We start from the raw sequence: 22,706 nt of genomic DNA, 5'->3' as shown, positions 1-22,706 counted from the left end.
TTGAGAAAAGTAAAAAATAAATTTTATTGAAGAAAGAGTACATTATATAATATGGACAGCAATTTTAAGGAAACAAGCAGTCATCAATCAAAACACAAAGAAAGCCCTTAATACTAGCTTCACAGATGGCCTTGCTGTATAAATCCAATGCATAATTGCTGTATAAATGCAATGCATAATCACCACTAAAACTTTAAAATGTTCAGATTTCCTAAATTACAACATTTCCAAAAAAATGTTTGTAAGTTTTCATATGTGAAGGGTAGTAAGTCAGAGTATCATTACAAACTGACAGATCTTCCGTTCTAAAAAAGTTGTCTTCAAGTGCAGAAGATAAACCAGATTGTTCCTCTGTACAGTTTCTCAGAATAAACTCCTTGGTAAAGCAGAATTTAATCTGGCCTATTACTTGTAGCTGTCCCTGGAGAAAGAAAATAAAACAACATTATAGAAAAAGTAGTGTAGGGAAGTTTATAAAGGAATTATTGATATCTCAGTGGTTGATAGTTTAGCAGAATGAATTTAATCTTCAGAAGCTAACAGTTGCAGCTGCATGATATACATTTATACCAAACAACACAATAAACTTAATATCTACTACCCTGTTTCTCCAACAATACAGCCTCCCCCAATAGGAAGTCCCAGCATGTTTTATAGGCATGAAATTAAATTAAGCCCCTCCCCCCCAAATTAAGGCCTATATTAAAACATGCAAAATGGGGGGAATGGTGGGGGGACTTGCCATTAGGAAGTACTTTTGTTGCACACCCGGATATGGTGCTGCCTGCATTGACCCCAATACGAAGTGTCCCACCAACGCTGAGGTCAACATCCAAGCCGTCGCCACCCACCCAAAGATGCAAGGGGGGGAAATTAAGTCACCCCCGAAAAGACGGCCTAGCCATTTTTTCGGGGCTCAAAAAAAAATAAGACCCGGCCTTATTATATGAGAAACACGGTACTTGGAATAATGCTGAGCAAGATTTTTTTTTAGATCAGAAATTAGATGGCCAAGAGACAAATTAAGCCTGTATTGACATACAGCAGTAAACTTTATGAACTATTTTGCTCAAAACGGTATTCCCAGCAATAGAAAAAAAATGAGCACATTTGAGAAAACACAATGAGAAAGTCAGCAACCTTTTACAGAAATAAGCTGTATTTGGAAATGCATATTGATTTCATAGATTATATTTTATTGCTGTTAAATTGCATTAAAAGTATTCAGAATGAAACTCTTCCTTGGAAATATTTTTAAAACTATACACCTAAAATAGATAACATAAAAAATAATAGCTTCAGTCAACAGATGCAAAAGGCTATGCATTTTCTACTTAGGTAGAACTCTAGGAAATGTTTTCTCAAGTAGGGCCCCTTCATCAAATATATCACCAATGAGAAATGACAGAATCAGTTTTCCAATGGCATTAGCCAGCCACCTCATCAATGAAACTGGCAAAGTAGCCAAAAATGTCACTGGGTTGAAGTCCAAAAAAGACCTCAGAATTCATATTTTCTAGATCATCTAAAGGTTATTTTAAACCAACTGACCTGCAATATACAAAGATCCATTTGAAAAAGAAAGATTTCATCTATATATTGTCATAAACTTAAATCATATTAAAACTAGCTATCTGCAGTTTTAACTTCCTTTTGTTTTTACTTCCCATTTAAAGCCTAAATCTGGACAGATGGAGAAAGGCGGAGGGAGGGAGGGATTTTCATAATTATTTTTTTTTTTTTTAAAACAAGTTTTATTAAAAGTTTCAACACCAGCGCCATTTCTAGAAATAGAAAAGCTTTTTCCATGCCATCTTTGCAGGTTGCTTTTGTTTGCTCATATTCATCCCTCAGGTCTTCAAAAAGGAAAGCCATTATAAATAAATCTTTTCTTTTCTTTATTCCTCTTTCTTCTTACACCAACCAAATATTCGAGAGAAAGGCAAAACAATCCCAAAATCCACAATCCTCAATAAATCCAAGCAAGCCAAAATTCCCCCTTCCTCTTCCAGGGGTGGTATCAAACAAATAAAAAAAAAGAATCCAAGTCTATATTTTAAAGCCTTATTAAGATTGTATTTCTGTCCTCAAGTCTTCAAGGCATCTCCTCCAACAAGATCCAAATTTATATATTTTCTTTATCCTCTCCCTTCCGGCTTAATTCCGTCGGGAGGGAGAGTAAACTTTCCTTCAGCACCTCAAAATAGCCGCTTTTTTTTCTCTTGTGGAAGAAATCATCAGAAAACCATCTTTTCCAGGAATTAAATTAGATAAATCTCAAAGCCCTGGGTCGACCAAGAAGAACTTTTACTTTCAATAACTTTCTCTTCTTCCTCCTGCGCATACTTGCCCGGCTGTCAACTTCTTTGTGGCGGCCATTACGGACCGCCGCTGCACCGTCCTGGTAACAGGGGTTCTGCCGGCCAGGGAGGGGTCTGCAACACCCCCAAACCCTTCCTCCGGATCCCCTTACCTTCAGCTACCCCTGCAGGGCAGCCTTGCTCCGCACCCGTCCGGGTCGGAGCCCCAAAACGGCTAGCGCGGCAGGGATCGCGCAGCTTCGCGAATCCCTACCGCTCGCGAAGCCGACAAACCGGAAACTCCGGGATTTTCATAATTATTGAAGGCAGACTGATGAGTCTGTATTGAATATATATCTGAAAGAATGATTAAATAACTAGATGTATTTAATCTTCAATCTTCCCAATATTAAAAACAATGTTTTTAGAAAATAATGATTAAATATTAACTAGACAAGCATTAAGAGAAATATGTACCTCTTCAGCAGGAATACACTGAATCTTTGGCATTATATTGTAAAAGCTTTCAAGAGCTTCTTTGATGGCTGTCAGCTGAAGATTTAAACATGAAATAAATAACATAAAAAGAATCAAGCATCTGTTTAACTAAATATGTGTTTTCATAGTCTAGAATTATGAAAACTGCATGAAAGTAAGAAAAGTAGTAACACACAAGTTTTGAGATGAAAGTCTGTATTTATAATAGAATTGTCTCTTTTCATACTTCCCAAACTTAACCCTTAAATTTTCTGAAATGAATCTTGATTAGATATGTTTATTCTTCTAATGGAATTCTTCAGTGGAAAGATTTAATTAGATTCTACTCACCACTAAGTATTATACAATGAAAATTAAAGACTACAATTTTGCAGAATACAATGCAGAGTGAGCTTTTCACTCACCTGATAGTAGGTAGAGCCTGGCTTTATCCCAACTTTCGAGAGAAAACTGAAAGAGAAAGAACTCTTATCCAGCATTAAAAAGACAGAATTCACTACATATAATTACACAACAGATAGGTTCCTCATTATTTTCCTACATGTAAAAGATTAGGTAGAAAAGACATATAAAACTTTAAGAAGTCAAACGTGCTTCAGCTACACAGTATATCTAACATTGTTTGACTAGTATTACATTTTTGTTGCTCATTTTCTCTTAAAATTGTTATAAGACCTATAACTGAAACGTTGGAGTAGTAATGCTGAATTGATAATCCATAGAATAAGTGAAACCTTACAATGTTCACAAAGTAATTTACTCATTTTAGGGCTACTTATACATTGTACGCTGACAAACATTACATGACATCAATTTTATCAATTTTCTAAAAACAGATTGAAAATTCCTACTGTAACTTTCAGGTAATGCTTGGATCCCTGAAAGCTCTCTTACTAATTCTTCATTAGGAAAATGTGTTATGGCAGACAGGCTTCTAGACAAAGCTTCTAGCTTATGTAGTTTGACCAAATGCTGACATTAGTAAAATAATTGTGCCTATTTTACCAAGCCCTGTCAGAGAAGAAATTGAAAAGGAATAGCTAGCAACCTACAAGAACTGAGTATTTACAAAGTATTTCAACTTATGCCAACTGAGACTATTTTTCCAAAATGCAGTGTTCCTTATCTCCGTTGTTCTTCATTATTTCAAGGATACTATATACGCACACATATAATGGTTTCTTGTTTGATTTTTATGACTAATTTAAGGAATTGCATTTCATTTATTGATCCACAGTATCTAAATTTCTCATGTTCATTTAATATTTATATTTGATAATCACATACAGAACAAATGCTTTCAGCCAGAATTGTTTTGGACAGGCACTTAGTGATGCCTTTTTTAATCCTTTCCTGGTTCTGAACTTCATGGATGCTTGAAGTTCAAGCTTATATTACAGAGAACATAAACACATGGTATACCATAATCCCTAGAACTGGAATCTTCTATCCAACACTGAGACTCATGAGAGATATCAGCAATACCAATGGATTCCAGACTGAGTGATGCTATAATGTTTTTGTTATGCAACCGCAACTTCCCTGAACATACATTTTTGAACTTCTAACCTTTAAGGAAGCATTATGCCAAGGCCTCCATAACTGGCAAACTCAGGAAATAATAACCACTTTTATTTCTGTAAATATCTGTAATTCTGGTATGATAGGATAACAGGATCTGGAAAAGCTGCCAAAAGAATTTTCCATCTCAACTCTTAGAATTATTCTGGGTCTCTTTCTCATGTTTCCCACTCCCCAAATTGGAAAGCATGTTTGGAGTAGACCTGCTTCCTCCTGTAACAACTGTGCTCTCTCATTATCCCCCCAGAGCCTGTTAGACACAGGGGTCAAACTCGCCACATCACGTTGCCGTCATGTGACGTATTGTGACATTTTTTTTCCCTTCGTGGAGTTGAGGTGAGCATAATGCATCCAGCCTGCAGGCTGCCAGTTGGACACCCCTGCTGTCACAGTCAATTAAATACTGCATACTTGTTAGCAGATAATCTTACATGTAGTAAGAATACTAGTGACTCTGAGAAAATAATTTTCCCCACCTGTTAAGGTCAATTTTTCTATAGAGTTCCAGTGTCTTCTGAAAATACTTTTTTTGTGAGTTAAGAGCCTCTAATTCAGCTGCACATGTCCCATGTTTTTCCCATTCATGTTTCCTATGTAAAGAAAAAAAGGTTAACAAAAATAACTAGTATCTTCAAGAATCATTGTATTTGGAAAATTATACAAAAATTCTGTAATCTTCTAATATTTATTTCAGAAAAACATCTCAGTTGTGAGCCCAGTCAAGATTCTACCACTTTGCCCACTGCATAGGAAAGCCAACTTTAGTAACTATTCTTCCTAAGAAATACTATTAGATAAAACAGATCTAATGATAGGTAATATCTTTACATTTCTATATAATGCATGTTTTGCAACTATTAACATCTTCTACAGATTATTTACTTATTTATTTACATTTATTGACTGCCCAACTCCAATGAACTCAGTGCAACTCAAACTCCTAAGGGATGCTCTAAATCAGGGGTGTCAAACTCAAGCCCCCTAGGCTGAATCCGGCCCATGGGGGTGCTTAATTCGGGCTTGTGGGGCAGCCATGGAAACGGTGAAGGTCTGGCCACAGTACCTCTGCCAGTGAAAATGTGTGTGACCTCCCTGGGCTGCATTATTACTGGCAGAGGGCTTCAGGAGGCCGTCCAGGCCAAAAACAGGGCTGGCGGAGGGCTTCAGGAGGCCATCCAGGCCAAAAATGGGGCTCAGGGGTCAAACAGAAATGTTTCCCCTTTTGCATTTGAGCATCCAAGAAGGGACAGGAAAGGAGAAAGGGAAAGAGGAAAGAGAAAGAAGGAAAGATGGGAAGAAAGCAAGGAAGGAAAAAGAAGGAAAGAGGGAAAGGAAGAAGAAAGGAGAAGGAAAGGGCAGAAGGAAGGAAAGTCTTGCCTTAGCACTTGGCCACCATCAGAAGGCCAGGCTTGGCACTGGGGACAAGGGTTTGGCACTCTCCCTGGTCTCACCTTCTTCCGCTGGAGACAATGGATCCCCCCCAGCCCCGCCTGGGCCACCACAGATGCCTATGACATAAGTGATGTCAAGAGTTCGCTATGACCATCCTGCCCACACCACCCCCACCACCCCACCCCCAAGGTCAAATACAACCATGATGCAACCCTCAACGAAATTGAGTTTGACACCCCTTCTCTAAATTGGTACAATGTGTATTTCACAAACTCCTGTGACATGTATATATAAAATTATCTCCTTAGTATATAGAAAATATTTGTATATAAAAAGTCTCTTGGGTAGAAGGTCTTTTTCTGCTGAGAAAAGGATTTCTTTTGATGAATAATTTAAGTTAAATGACAAGAGAAGTGAAGGTGTGATGGTTAAGACACCTGAAATAGTTTGAAGTCTTCTGAATTTGCTTTTCAAAAGCAAGAAAACTTAGCACTTGAGAAAACACATGCTGAAGTCATGTTTCATGTGGAATTGGAAACTATGGAAACCACAAAGTGTAAAGAAAAGCTATCTTTTGTTTTTATTTTGTCAAATGAAAAGAAAATAATCTTGTCCTTGTACCTAACAAATATTCATTTTGTGGCATATCAAGGACATTGCTACCAACTTGACACACACATAGAATAAATAACAAAGGTTAATTGCTGAATATGTTTTTTCACTGAAAAAAATGTCAGTACTGAAAGGTTACAAATCAGAAAAATAGAAGCAATTCTAGTATAAAAAAGAAGACAAAAAAGTTTATATGTTCAAGTTTTAAAGCATTCTTTTTTTTTCTGGTGGGCTGTATTAAGGAAAATATATGGCATCTTATAATGTAGTCTGCATTTTTCATTCATCATTCCTCAATTTCAATGCTGTGTTCATATATTTCTGCTTTATGGTATTGTGGTTATTGCCAATGTGGAATTGAATTTGCCCTGCATATGGGCTACATTGCTGCAATGTGGTTACTTGCAAACTGCTTAGAATCCACTCAAACTAAGATAGTGTGCATGTTCCATAAACAAATAATATTTAAATAATTACTTAGTTGCAACTGAAAGATATGCAGCTGTATAAATGAGGATAAGAAACAAACAGCCATTTCTCAAAAAAAAAAAATATATATTAATTGTTATTTCATGTTAGGGCTCTGTAGTATTTCAGAAATAATTTGGAAAATGAGCTTTGTGGTTTATGAATATAGTACTTGTTTGCAGTGTTTAAACCAGCTTCAGTAAATTGGAAATAGATGTCATGTTTACACTCCTGTATTCAATAAAGCACGTGCTCCAGGGATTATGTGACTATACTCTATAGTGACTCTGATTTGGGAAAGTTATGGCTCTTTAAAGAGATACATACTAATAGGCTATATATTGTTGGGAAATGCCTAGCCAGGCAGTCTTAGTGGTGGATTAGCCTTGAATTGCTGCACAGGTGCAAGAGATAACCCCCCCTCCACTTTAAGCTCCATAGAACCTTATTTATCTGTTCCCATGAAAAGGCAAGCAGTCTGGGGTGATTTTTGTATAGTAGGGAGAATATAATAAAGTATTAACTCATTTTCCTTTAATTCCTAGATTGGGCTTTTGTTATATTTCTATTTTAAACAGAAAAGCTACAGGCGAAACTCCAAAAATTAGAATATCGTGCAAAAATTCATTTATTTCAGTAATGCAACTTAAAAGGTGAAACTAATATATGCGATAGACTCATTACATGCAAAGCAAGATAGTTCAAGCCGTGATTTGTCGTAATTGTGATGATGATGGTTTACAGCTCATGAAAACCCCAAATCCACACTCTCAGAAAATTAGAATATTACATTCAATCAATAAAACAAGGATCGTACAGAGAACAATATCGAACCTCTGAAACGTATAAGCATGCATATGTACTCAGTACTTCGTTTGGGCCCCTTTTGCAGCAATTACTGCCTCAATGCAGCGTGGCATGGAAGCTGTCATCCTGTGGCACTGCTGAGGTGTTATGGAAGACCAGGATGCTTCAACAGCGGCCTTCAGCTCTTCTGCATTGTTCAGTCTCATGTCTCTCATCTTTCTCTTGGCAATGCCCCATAGATTCTCTATGGGGTTCAGGTCAGGCGAGTTTGCTGGCCAATCAAGCACAGTAATCCCATGGTCATTGAACCAGGTTTTGGTGCTTTTGGCAGTGTGGATAGGTGCCAAGTCCTGCTGGAAAATGAACTCAGCATCCCCATAAAGCTCGTCTGCAGAAGGAAGCATGAAGTGCTCCAAAATCTCCTGGTAGATGGCTGCATTGACCCTGGACTTAATGAAGCACAGTGGACCAACACCAGCAGATAACATGGCTCCCCAAATCAACACAGACTGTGGAAACTTCACACTGGACTTCAAGCATCTTGCAGTGTGTGTGTCTCCATTCTTCCTCCAGACTCTGGGTCCTTGGTTTCCAAATGAGATGGAAAAGTTGCTCTCATCAGAAAAGGGGACTTTGGACCACTGAGCAACAGACCAATTCTGTTTTTCTTTAGCCCAGGTAAGATACTTGTGATGTTTGTTGTTCAGGAGCGGCTTGACAAGAGGAATACGACATTTGAAGCCCATGTCCAGGATCCGTCTGTATGTGGTGGCTCTTGATGCACTGACTCCAGCCTCAGTCCACTCCTTGTGAAAGTCCCCAACACTTTTGAATGGCCTTTTCCTGACAATCCTCTGCAGGCTGTGGTCATCCCTGCTCCTTGTGCACCTTTTTCTTCCACACTTTTCCCTTCCACGTAACTTTCTATTAATGTGTTTTGATACAGCACTTTGGGAACATCCAACTTCTTTTGCAATTACCTTTTGAGGGTTTCCCTCCTTATGGAGGGTGTCAATGATGGTTTCCTGCACAACTGTCAGGTCAGCAGTCTTTCCCATGATTGTGATTCCTACTGAACCTGACTGAGAGACCATTTAAAGGCTCAGGAACCCTTTGCAGGTGTTATGGCTTAGTTAGCTGATTAAAGTGGGACACTTTGAGCCTAGAATATTTAACCTTTTCACAATATTCTAATTTTCTGAGATTGTGGATTTGGGGTTTTCATGAGCTGTAAGCCATAATCATTTCAATTATGACAAATCACGGCTTGAACTATCTTTCTTTGCATGTAATGAATCTATCTCGTATATTAGTTTCACCTTTTAAGTTGCATTACTGAAATAAACGAACTTTTGCATGATATTCTAATTTTTTGAGTTTCACCTATATGTTCATGTAGTCTCCTAAAATCAGGTTTGACTTGGGAAGCTTTTACCTTTCTTTGCTGGGAATCAATGGATATTACATACTAGAGCTCTGAAAAGATTCAGATTTGTTTCCAAAAAGTTGCTTTGAAGAGTACGGGAATATGAGCATAGAACCTTTCTCTGAAACATATGAGTTGTATCTTTTTCTGGAATTGTACAGTAGCTGCTAAGGGCAATTTATAATCCTAGTTAAAGATATAGCTATGTTAATGTGCCAAGATAGTATTCGTCATGCTCCAAAGTAGCTTTATGGAATTGAAGCCAAAGTACTCACAGTATAGTTTATTGTACATATTACAAGCTTTAATGAGTTTATTTTAATAATCAACGTACTGGATATTTTACAAAATAAAATAACAGGACATAATTAGGCCAAAAACCTTTAACTGAATGTTCTTAAAGATGAGTTTGACTGAAAACATTAAAACTGAATTCTACTGTTAAACTCCCGTGAGAGACAAAAATACCATATATGCCTAAATACAGTATATTATTTGAGAAAGCATTAATGTTGAAACAAAGTAATTGTCAGAAATCCATAGTTTGCATTATCTGCATATCTGACTCCTATTGTTACCTAGGATGTTTCATTTAGAAAGACAACTAAAATTTTGCAAAGCTAACAGTAGGGTTAAATATGACACAACTCACCATAAATAAGTATGGTTTGTATGTAGTATATCTGGCCAATATTCTTTCATGTCTTCCATTAAATCCTAGCAATATAAAAAATCCTATAAAATTAAAAAGCAAGTATATGTTTCAAACTTCACCTAGATTTCCTCACTGAGTATTTTATTTTATTAGATCTTGATCCCTTCATTACTTTATAAATAATTGAAGATGGAAAACACAACCTTTTCCCCACAACAGCCCTATGAGATGAGCTGGAATGAAAGAGTGTGACTGCCCCACTTTCATGTGTAAAGCAGGACTAGAACTCATAATCTCTTGATTTTTAGACCAGCACTTTAACCATTACATCCAACTGGCTGTATAAAATAGCCTCGTATCTATAAAATACTTCACATAACAGCTTTTGATAACATGTTATTATTATTTTAAATATTTGTCATTTTTATTTTTATTATATAAAATACAAAGAAGAAAAGAAAATAGGAAATTAAGGGAGAAAAAGGGAATGGCGAAAGAAAAGGGTGTGTGAGATATAAGGGGGAAGAGAAAAAGAAAGAAAAGGGCGTATTGACTTCCAACTCTTCCTGGCACAGTACAAGATAAACACCTTCCAACCTCAACTTTTATGCTTTACACATTAATATATAACAAGCCATTCCTATAACACCAAATCTTTATAATCAACAAAATCAAGGTCAAAGTTTCATTTTTTCTTCTTCACAAGGACAAATTCCAGAAGTATCCAAATAAGAACATATAAGAACATATTCTCCTCTTTAAATAAAGCAATCAATGTAACCATTCCTGCTTTATCTTCCTTGCTATAATGTGTATTATGATAATATTTGAACTTATAGGCAACTCTGCAAATTATTTAAAAAGGGACTCAAGAACGAAACCTATCATCCTCTTTCTCTAGTGCCTGGTTAGGTAATAAACGTTCACTGATTGAAGTGTATTAATAAATAAAACTGCTTTGGCAGAACACCCTAAAGCTTTTCTGAGTCCAGTCAAATTCTTGACTTAATTATTATTATAGTTTTTCTTCAAGTACTCAGTACCTACAATTTATTTGATTCATACCTTAAGCTCAGATATATTGAAGTGCCAACTTCTATTACATTCTGAAGCTTTATCAGGCCTGGGGAAGAAGCAGAACAAAAGAGTGCAAAGGATGAATACCACTGTTCTGAATAGTAGTGGATTGCCTTCTCCTTCTCTAACATGTATCTTGTAAAATGGGAGACATTGCAAGGTTGTCTTGAGGAGGGTTAAGGACAGATAATATAGTATGTACTGCTTTGTTTGATATTATAAAAGTTAAAAAAATAGAGAATATGGAAAAAAAGTTACATAATGTAAATCTCATGGCAATTTAGCATAGAGATGTATGATTAGTGATTCTAGAACTTCTTTTCTTGGGAGACAGACAAATTCCAGTAAATAAATCAAACTATTTATAAATATGAAAGAAATATTAACATTTAATTTACCTAGAAATCCTGGTATTATCATATAAGTATTTTGATTCATGGATTACCACAGATTATTTATAATAACAAATCCTTTATAAAAATCATTTATCATATAATAAAATTTTTCACCTTCTATGGGCATCAGACCAGAATATTTAAAGTATAAGATACTAAGAGCTTAGAAAGAACCAACCTCTTAAAATTAGCAATTCAAGATTTTTTTCTTCCAAATTTACATCTTACCAGAGTCCATGGATTGTCCAGTACATTGGTGGATCTTTGCATTCATTTTCATTCATCTAGAGAAAATAATGGATTATTAAAGGAAAACAATTTTTATGCAGAATGGGAAAAATAGGGTCTGATTCAGCTTAATCTCCGAATGTCTCTGAATACTTTCACATTATTTTGAAATTGTCAATTTTGTTTATAATATTGGAAAGATAATTTTTAGTTTTGAAATGTTTGCTTTTTATTTTGTTAATATTGGCTGCTAGCTATGCAAAACTTTCTGATATAACATACAGATGCAGCAAATAAGTGCTTTGAAATTGTATCTTTTTTTCTATGAAATTAATAAATTTATTTTAAAAAGTTCTTTCCTGAATATAAATGCTTTCCTATTTTAAAAAATGGCTGTCGCTGGCTCTTATGTGAGAACTATCACATAAGAGCCTCAGTGGAACAGTGGTTAGAATGCAGTGTTGCAGGCCACTTCTACTGACTATAGGCTGCCTGCAATTTTGCAGATCGAATGTCATCAGGCTCAAGGTTGACTCAGCCTTCCATCCTTCCAAGGTTGGTAAAATGAGGACCCAGATTGTTGAGGGCAATATGCTGACTCTGTAAACCGCTTAGAGAGGGCTGTAAAGCACTATAAAGCAGTATATAAATCTAAGTGCTATTGCTATTAATTGAAATCCAGATATGGAGAACATGTAGGTTGAAACCATTTTGGTGGGGAGGAGAGGATTAGAATCCCATCTAGGTCAAGTATAGAAAAAAATATGTCATTAAAAAGAAACCTAAACAGAAAATTCTGACCTTCTTGCCTCTTCCAGAATTTTTCAACTCCATCTTTCCATCCCTTGAAGCCCCTACCGTTCAGAGAATTCAGTGCACCATCTAGGTACCAGTTGTAAATTGTATCACAACTGGTTTTTTTCCCAAAACATTTTGTCAAGCTACTTTAAATATGAGTCATAAAATGCTGTTTTATGTATTCACCAATATTTCATTGAACTAGCAGAATACCCTTCATTAAAAACAAACTCAAATCCATTTGCAGTCAAGTGTTACATTTATCTTGGCAAGAGAAGAGCGGGAATTCAGCCAATTTTGCAGTAGAAATAAGTGGAAAAATTCACTGCTTTCAAGAGCTCAGTCCTTGACACTTAAGAACAGAAAATCTTCATGCTATTTCCAAGTATTTCTGATCAACAGTACAGTTCAGAGAAGCAGCTATGAAGCAATGGCATTTAGCTTCACAAGAAGTCTAATGGAAAGATTTGCTCACAATAGCCAGTAAATGGAGATATTAGCTTGGCTTTTCTACAGTGTAACCAATATTAACACGTGGTACCTTGTAGGTGTTGGGTATCTCAATGTCTATCAGTGCTGAACGATACAGCAGGGCAAATGTTAACGTTCAGCACAAGTTCTATTCCAAAAGAATATAAAGACTCTACTTTCATTCCAGCTTTTGTATTAGGTTAGTTGTTATATGTATCTTTATAATGGAGATTCTAGCAAATTCCCACTGAAATACTCAGTAAGTGTTTCAGCTCTTAATATTAGCAATCCCCAAGATGTATTTTCTGCTCACCTGAAATTCACATATTTTAAAAATTGCTTCATATCTTATAGCAAAAACAAAAGAAGATGCAAGATGACTGAATCTTAACTTCCTAATCTAAGATGACAGAATTTTCCCTGTACAGTATGCGCTTCTTTTTATGAGGTAAAGAAAGCAAGAAGTTTCTAACGGCCCTTGTTTTTTTTATTTCACCCACCAATAAAATAAGTAGGAGCATGGTTTCATTTATAGATGGATTTGTTTGAACCTAAACACTAGACTTTCCTAAGAAAGAGGTAATTTGAAAGATTGTTCGACTGCTCATATCAAAAGCTACAAGAAAAAAATGAAGGTGCACTCTGCACAAACAATAAATTTATTAACTGAATGTAACTATAGTCTGCATCTGCAGACATTCCACAAGATGCCCATTATTTCCAGTAGATATGTCTTCAGGCCAGTACCCATATCTTGTCAACACACTGTTAGGGTTTTGGGAATTAACCCCTAGAAGAGTATTGCAGCAGTAGTCAAGCCAGGAAGCCAAACGAGAGTGGAAGGGCCCCAGAGTATACACACACTGAACACAAACACTGTTTGTAGTTTAAATAGTTTTTAATCCAGTTAGAGTTTAAGCATTGTCATTCAGTCCATTAAGTCATTCACAGTATTTCCATCCAGTAAGACTCACTAGTATAGTCCAAGTTAAGAGTCCTTGCAATATCTTTATCAGCCGATAAAGATATCTTCTCCTCCTCCGGTTTCACTCTCCAGAGAAACAAACGCTGGATATTCAGTAGAATTACGCAATAATCAGCAAACAGTAGCAAACAATAACAGTTCAGTCACAGGCACTCACAGTCAGTAATCACAGTTAGTCACAGCAGCACACAGTTACAGCAACAGCTCACAGTTACAGTAACAGACAGTCAGACAGTAAGCTTTCCAGCTTCTAATGCTTCCTTATATTGTAACTTCTAACCGCACCCTTAATCGGCTAATTGCCTGCTGCATTGTGCTTAAAGTGATAAGCACTTAAACCATGATATCTAAGTTTTATATATTTATTCACCCAAACCATATTTGGTATCAATGTTATACCTAACACACACAACTGAAGAAATCGAAAGATGGCTTAAATCCTGAGTCTCAGCTCAAGAACTTCCATCTAGATAACCCAAGGAGATAGCATGAAGTGATTTAGTAAGTAGTGGCAATCTGCTCAGATCCAATTTATCTGGTAGCTCTGTTTTAGGACCACTTCCTTCCAAATACTGGCTGTGCTCAGTGCCTATTCTGCAGTATGGATTTAGCTGCAAAAGTGACAAGAGATTGCAACTTCTGGGTCCCCTTTTTCCTTTTCCTATATAGATTGAATTAATAAAACCCTGAAATGGACGAATCTGCCCTGGGCTTAACACGTGTAATTGAAAACATAACTAAAAGGACTCAGCTGCTACGCTTCTGTCACCTGATGGTATGAAAATTTCCTACCCATTGGAAATCCAGAAAACCACTACATGGCAATCAAGATATTAAAAACTAATTTTCTGGTATCGCTTTGTGGTCTATAGATCAAAGTCAACTGGGTTTACCCAAAGTTATAAGGAATAAAAAGAATTCAATTGGTCAACACTATAACAGCAGTGAAAAGTGGGGTGGCATTTCAATACAGTACACACAAACTGTTCATATGCACACATACACATGCACATTGTTCATATGCAGCCACACGTGTTTTCAAATCAGTTTTGAGTCCTGGCAATTGCATTTTTCTTGGCAAAATTTCAGGAGTTTGTAACTGCCTTATTCCTAAGGCTGAGAGAAAGTGATTGGCCTAAGGTCACCTAGCTCGCTTTGTACCCAAGACCGGACTAGAACTGACAACCTCCCAATTTCTAGTCTGGTACCTTAAATCACTACAGTAAACTGCATCTTGTGTACTAACTAAGGAAGCTGTCATGTAGTAAGATGATATTTGTAGACCTGGAATTTCAGCCAAGGGAATCACAAATCACGGCCTTTGAATTATGTGCATTACACCTGTATGGACAGCAGTGTAATATGGACCTTTCTGGGATTGCAGTAAGGATGTTCTTGGGGTTAGTAAGATTTTAGGCTGGATGATTTCCTGCTGGCTCTGGAATGGGAGCATAGTAAAGGAGTTGTATGGATTTACTGTTAAGTTTTGTTTTGATTATATCTGTGAACAATCTGCTTTCATGTGTAGCACTAAAAGATAGATTTGAAAGAATAATGGTGGCTAGCCTGCTGCTGTTTCTAGCTTTATGAGTTTTTAGGAGGTTTATTATGCTGATATGGGGATAGGTTTTATTAGGTTTGTTTTTATGATTTGTATAATATCTAAGAATCTGATACGCTATAAAAATATGAATGTGACTATTATTATTATGTGATCCCTTCTTATAGACACATTACCATTATTACTTTTATAATAATAAATGTAACATTGTTTGTGCTGTAGTATTAGGACATTGCTTTTTCTTATGTCAAACAAATGAAATAAAAACTGAAAACATGACACATTTTCTCCAACTTCAGAAGATGGTATTCTGAGATCCTGCTCTTCTCACATTACTTCACTGTGATAATCCTTTTTGAATTTATGTAAGTCAGTGACAGGAAACTATTATTTAAAGGTGTACATGTGACCTTGAAATTGAGAAAAAGTGGCATCTAGCTTTAATAAAGAATACCTTAAAATAATTCTTTTAAACATTACCTTCTTTGCATAGTCTGATTTTTAAATTATTTGAAAATTCAGAAAAATTTCTCATAGTTGAACGTAGATCTTTTAGTCATGTGCAGTAGCTAAATGTTTAAGATCTCAGTAATACTTCCCACTCTTGCACCCTTTTCAGGATACAGAAAAATACATATTTTAATATAGGTATAACATACAGACAGCAAAATAACTACATTGATTTAAGAAGATCTTACCATGCATACAGTCACTGGCCAATGATGAACTAAGTATAATTTTTCCCACTTATGAAACACAATACTGAAACATAAAATATTTAGACTTAGAATAACTTTATTGTCATTTTAAATGTACACGAATTGACATAAATTCAAATGATTTTTTTAAAAAATACTTAACATTCCAAAGGCATAACATTTCATTAGTAACAAACTACCCCTGCATTTTTCCTGGTATAGTTCACACATAATGCTTTATCAAGGGTTTTTTTTTGTGTGTTTTTTTTTGCATAACTGTAAATTATGAAGTTAACTACAAACTGTGGCGTTTGGCAATACAGTTCAAATTAAAGTTTTATTTCAAATTGGTTTACAATGACTGGCTTATTTAAATAATGGCTTTTGTCTGAATCCAAAATACTGATATACTCCACTCCTTTTTGTTTCTATCTGTCCTAACCTTTGATGTGTAACATAAAATACAGAAACCCAGCAATTTCTCTCCAAACTACTAAACTCTTTCTGGCAATAGTATTTTAAATTGCATTAATCTCAGAGTACAAGACAACAGTGGTGCTATGACTTTTAAAAGCCAAATCACATAAAGTATTATAACATACTGGTACTAGTTTACATATGACAAGCTAGTTGTGCTCAGTAGAAATGCAGACAAACTTTATTCTCCCCCCCTCCCCCTAATCACAAGGCAACTTAAACATACGTTTCTCACCAAAATCCTAAATTTTCCTAACACAGTAGCCCCATTCCTAAAAACCTGGGCAGGTTAGTTGGATACTGCCAGTTGGAAGAAAATAGATAGAATTTGATTACTTTGTTTTATTAGAAGTCTTACTCTGGCTTATTAAACAAATTCTCATTAAAACATATCATGGAATAACAGAAAATATAAACACTGTAAGTTTTAGCAAATATTTGTTAGAAGAGTACATATAATCTTACAGTGCATTGTGGGTGGTGGGGTTTGCTTCCCCATAATGTAGTTATATCTATTCAGTGACAAAAATCATGAATAAAATGAAGTTCATTTTGATTATAAGTGCTTACACTGCTGAAAATATGAGATGATTAACAGATAGTCTTTATGACCGGAATTGTTGCTAAGCAATGCAGTATTTAAGTGAGTTGTGCTCACGTTTAGAACCTTTATTGCTGTGTTCATAAGGGAATCACCATGGCCATTAAGTGAATGACATGGTCATTAAGTGAATCCAGCTCCTCCCCCAATTGACTTTGCTTGTCAAAAGCCCCCTGGGAAGGTTGTAAATCATGATCACGTGACCCAGAACACAACAACTGTTGTAAATACATGCCAGTGGTCAAGTAGCCTAATTCTGATCACATGCCACAGGGATCATATGACAGTTATAAGTTTGAGAACTGGGTGCAAGTCATTTTTTTCAGTGCCGGCATAATTTTGAACAATTGTTAAAAGAATAGTTGTAAATCAAGGACTAATTATATATCTCTTCATATGCAGTTTCCAACAATGTCAACCTTTACAATGGAAACCACAAAGATACTGATGAAGATGTATATGGATATATGGATCAATAGAATTAAATTTACTCAATGTGCTAAGTCATAATGAGTTTGACATTATATATTTACCTTTGACTTAGCTTGTAGGTAAATCCTCTGTAGTGTCTTATGAACCATGTTTAATTGTTTTCATGTTGTATGAATTATGATACTGTAGTTTGTTAATAAAACTGAGATTAAGAAAACTGCACAGTGAATTGTCATGTTATATGATTATAGACTAAAGTTGTTAGATCATGTCACAACCATTTATTGTCATATTCATACTGAAAAAAACCTGAAGTATTTCATTTTATGATGGAAAAAACATAATGCAATTCAATAAACACATTTTTTCAATTCTACATGAGCCTTATTCATAAAACAATAATTATAGGATCTTCTGTGCTGATAGTTTTTGGTGAAACTAATACTGTACTTGTAAACAAAGTATAATGGTATTTGTTCTATAGTGTTAAACAATTTTAATAATAATCCATTATACAATTAAAAATACCCTTATTGGAGCACCCCTGAGCAATGTATCAGAAAATGTAACCTGGATACATAGAGTATATTTTAGTTTACAGCCAATTGTTTTAACCACAAAGAGCAATTATTTCCTCTTTCAAGGCCTCTTGAAAATTAGGAATAGAAAACATATAGCCTTCAGATATTGTTGAACTCTAGCATCTAACTAGCATACCTAAAAACATATTAGTTTAGTGCCATAATGTCTGATCAGCCAATTGTGTTGTAGATATAGTTCTACATTTAAACTACATTTAAGAAAAAGGCAGAGGGAAAGGAGAACTAATTTCCACAAATGGACAAACTATCTGGAGGTTAAGTGTTAGGGATCTGTTTGGTTACTGGATAAACATTTTCAGGACTTCTTGTAAAATTAAATGCCATTGTCTTTAGAGTTTTCATTTCAGGTTACTTACCTATCAGCCAATAAATGTGTAGCAGATCCACAAAACAGAGCAAACCAAAAACATTCAACAAGCAAACCATAAGTAGTCACTGGTTTCATTTTTATTTACAATATATCTATGAAGAAAGAAAAAAAGTAATACTGATGGTTATTTTCTCATTCATTAAGATGGAAAGCAAGTAGTTTGTTTTCCATCAAAAAATCTATATTACCACCTTTTTAAATAAAATATCTAAAAAAGGTAAAAAGTTATATAAAGTAAAGTTACATGTTTTCAGTTTCTAATTGGAAATAATGATTAGGATTATACGATAACAATCTGAAGGAGCCTGGTAGTATATTTTCCAACTAACAGATTTTGTTAAACGGTACAAATAGTAATTGGACTGTAATCTTGATAGTTAAGTCATGTGGTCATAAAGTAATGTCATAAAGTGTGATGTGATTGCCCCACTTAATGATAGCAGTTCCTAGTTATCATTGTTAAGCAAAGGTCATGCAGATCATTAAGTAAGGACCTCACATAATCACAACTTCTGATTTCTTGAAGGTTTCTCCCTTGACTCCATTGTGGGAATCCAACAGGGAAGGTTGCAAATGGTAATCATTTGACCATGGGACACCGAGAATCAAAAATCACAATCATGTAACTGACTGCAAAAGTGCTGTGATTGTTCAAGAACTGATCATAACTACCACTCCTTCAGTGCTGTTACAAGTTTGAAAGTTAGATGGATTGGTTGTTAAACAAATACCATCTGTATAAGCATCCAGGAGCAGAATTTTATCAGATGCAAATAGTGGATGGACTGATTTAAATTGGAGTGAGGTGGAGGTGAAGATAGCTTGGTTATGTGGATACAGATTACACAAGGGTTTGTAACATTGCCTTTGGTGTAGAATAGATGTTGGGGCAAAGTAGGTAGCTGATGAGGTAAGCTGTAACTTGTGAAAGATTATGCCTTTTAATAAGATATGTTAGTCGGAAAGATCCAGTCAGATGACTCCTGATTTTTTTGCTGCAATAGATTAACATAACCGTACTCTTACAATGAATAATCTCTGCTAACTCACAATTAGAATGACAATTTATGCAAGAACATTTTAACACTTTACCATAGTTATCTGAGTACATTTAAAAGAACACTGATAAATAAGGAAAAGAATCATTTACATGACTACTTCTTACAACTTATCATAAAGGTTCTTCTGGACAGTAGATTAAACAGCAAGTTTTTCCTCATAAAATACATTAATAGTAATATCTACTTAAGAATGTTTATTAGAAATACCTTATATGCAATGCCCTTCTTTATAAGTTTCCTTGGATATTTAGACACTCAAAAATGTTATTACAGCACCATTGTATTGGTACACATTCTAATCCTACTGCAGATATGCAAATCTACATGCAGAGTGACATCATGGAATATAATAAGCTTCTAGTTTTCCTTCATTTTGCAGGTTATGGAGTATTACATGAAAAGAAAAACTACAGACATATCTGATTCCTTTGCTCAGATGGGCCCTGAAAATGGTATGACAATATAGAATTGAGGTATTTGACTAGAAATTGAAGATGTGATTGGCAGGGTTGGATTAAGGGCTCTCATCATTTGACATATTCTGGGAAGATATCCCAATAGAGAGAAAGGAAAAAGCATTCTTACACATATCAGATATCACACCTGTATGACCAATGGCCCAAACAGTAATATGGTTTGTGTAGAATACTTGTAACTATATAGCTTTCAGATGAAATGCAGAAAACTGATTAAGGCTCCAGTGCTGCTATGGATAGACTGCTCAGAAAACAGAAGAGGAACTTTTATCTATGCATGGTGTACATGGAACAGATTGTAACATATCTCTAATCAGGTTTGTGGGTGAGAATAAATAAAGGTTTAATTGAAAGGATGTAGAGAAAAATGTTAAGTCTGCTGGGTATTGGCAGACTTCACTTAAATAGCACTGTAAGCATGCAAACACAATACCAATTATAACAGATGTTCTGTTTGTTTTGTTTAGCAGTCAACCTCTGATCAGAACATATGCTAAAACAGAATTATTTTCAAACACAATGAAACATTAAGGCAGAAACAATTCCTCTTATTCATAACTTATTGCTGTGCTGTTTGCATTTTTTTATATTCTTGTGTTCTCTATTAGTCTGACTAAACTAATTGGACAGACCTTTACTGCATTGACTATACTGAAAGTAGTTTCCTCAAAATATTAACATTACTGACTTGATCTTGCAAATAGTCTTTCACAGATAGAAGAGCATGAGCTACTTTTCTATGGGTTGAAGAGAGGAGGATTTCATTCTTAATTAATATTTCTAATACTGCTTCTATGATTAGTACTGAAATGCTGAGGCATGCATTCAATATTGTTTTGCTGATTCCCTAAAAAAAGGAAAGTTTCAACTTCCTCTTTCTTGTGCAAATAAGTTAATCCTGATACTTTTAGCATTCATTCTGTTTCCTCTTTTTCCCTGAGATGCATGTAACAATATAGTTTATGTCTTAAATCGTAAAATAGACAAACATTAATAACAGTTATTAATCCACTGCTTTGGATAGGTTCATTAAATAAATGCTACAAACTTAGTATCTTTAAAGGATGTTCAATTGTTTATTAATTTGTCAAGAAGCTCAATAATGATTTAAGGTCATTAATCTGTTCATTTTGCTTCTATATGATACCTGTTCTGCATAATGCTTTTTGTAGAAAAAATTAGTAGAGTTAGACCAAGATAGTTTTGAAATGTTATTGCTTCATGTGCACAAATGGTAGAATAATCTTTCAAAATAACTTGGTCTAGCTCTACTCAGTGCCTAGATGAAAGCAGCCAGAGATATCATAGATTGTATCATATATTTTACAGAAGTACATATATCATTATGTTATCTATCTAAAAACTGAAAGTTCTATGCAAGAATTATGCACTAGTTCTTATCCAGGTTTCAGCTAAACAAAACAACACAGAAGAGTTTTGTCAAATTATACAAAACAAAAACTCAATGCATATTTATTCAGAACAGTATCCTGCATATTTTAAGAAGACATAATGGAAATTAATTTCCTAAAACATTAAAACAGATCAAAGTATCAAATTCTCAAATATTATCCAAAGATTTAATTTCTGATTTCCATGTTTTTTTTTTGCTTCAAATGAAAGAAATAATTCACACTGAAGCAACTGGGCTGTTCACTAAACAAAGGCAACTGTACAGATTCTAAACAAACAAACCTGAGAAACCCTGTTTCTTTTTATCGAGACTTAAGAGTGGTTTATTCAGAAGTTATCTCTGATAAATAAAGCATTGGCTGTTCTTCCGTCCGAAATGAGTTCAAGAAAAACCAAAATACAAATCTTTCAAGGATCCATTTCTTACAGCCTATTCCGGATAGTTCGCTGTATTTCTCGACGGATATATTCTAAGATAGGGCAAAGTACCATGATAAAATTTTTCGATACAAAGCCAGTTTTAGGTGCTTTATAATTAACCAATCCGAATTCCAATTTGTTTTGAAACAAAGCCGCACACTAATCAAAACACTTAAATTATCCCTAATTAAAAATCCACTTCAAAACAGAAAGACTTACTATCCAAGATACTTCAGGAGCTGGCTTTTAATCAGAGTCAAAAGCCTCGCAACTTTGTTTTGCCTGGGTTGCGAAAACCAATCAGGAAAGCTCGCGTCCGTGTTAATTTTCGCTTCCCTGTAGGGGCCAGAACTTCCGCTGCGGTATTAAATCCCGCCCACTTAACTTTCTTTCCGTGCTGGTAGAAGACAAAGAAAATGGGTTTGTGTTATACATTGCCTCTCAACATTGCTTAGGTTCTAATGGCTTGTCTTTCGTTTGATTGATATAAACATATATGTAAGACTAAACCTATGTACTTATACATGTCCTATATCCCTGCTGTAGAAAGTAAATAGGCAATGAAACACAGTAATACCATAAGCGATTATACACTGATCGTTTGAGACTTTTAAACCATCGATAACTTAAATTTATTAAATCAGACTCGGTGAATAAGGGCATTTTAACTCCAGAGTGAGTGTATATCTGATATAGGTCTAGGAAATACCTCCTCTAAAGTTGGTGGAACTTTCAAGCAATCCTACTGAAACAGTCTGATCACATGTAATTAGCACACATCAACTCTAAATCAATGGGCTTTGCCAAGTCTAATATCATAATTGCATATTTGGTATATTTTTGTGAAACACTTAAAGATTATAGGTTTAATCTATAGAATGCTGTATTGGAAATATTCTATA

General features: G+C 35.1%; 1 protein-coding gene across 1 annotated transcript; it reads right to left on the bottom strand.

Moving 5' to 3' along the window:
- On the bottom strand, positions 1-22,168 carry RNASET2 (ribonuclease T2). The gene is made up of 10 exons (XM_026675222.2): positions 22,024-22,168; positions 18,421-18,526; positions 15,953-16,016; positions 11,440-11,495; positions 10,805-10,862; positions 9,737-9,801; positions 4,856-4,969; positions 3,203-3,248; positions 2,778-2,852; positions 1-421 (listed from the first exon to the last, which is right to left on the bottom strand). The coding sequence occupies exons 2-10, from the start codon at positions 18,507-18,509 to the stop codon at positions 212-214; spliced, it is 777 nt and encodes a 258-aa protein (XP_026531007.1). The 5' UTR covers positions 18,510-18,526; positions 22,024-22,168; the 3' UTR covers positions 1-211.
- Positions 22,169-22,706: the final 538 nt, after the last annotated feature.

This window comes from Notechis scutatus, chromosome 1 (assembly GCF_049901735.1).
Source record: "Notechis scutatus isolate UNSWTSFEM ecotype Mainland chromosome 1, rNotScu1.2, whole genome shotgun sequence".
Classification (NCBI taxonomy): Eukaryota; Metazoa; Chordata; class Lepidosauria; order Squamata; family Elapidae; genus Notechis; species Notechis scutatus.
This window is presented reverse-complemented; position numbering and strand designations above follow the sequence as displayed.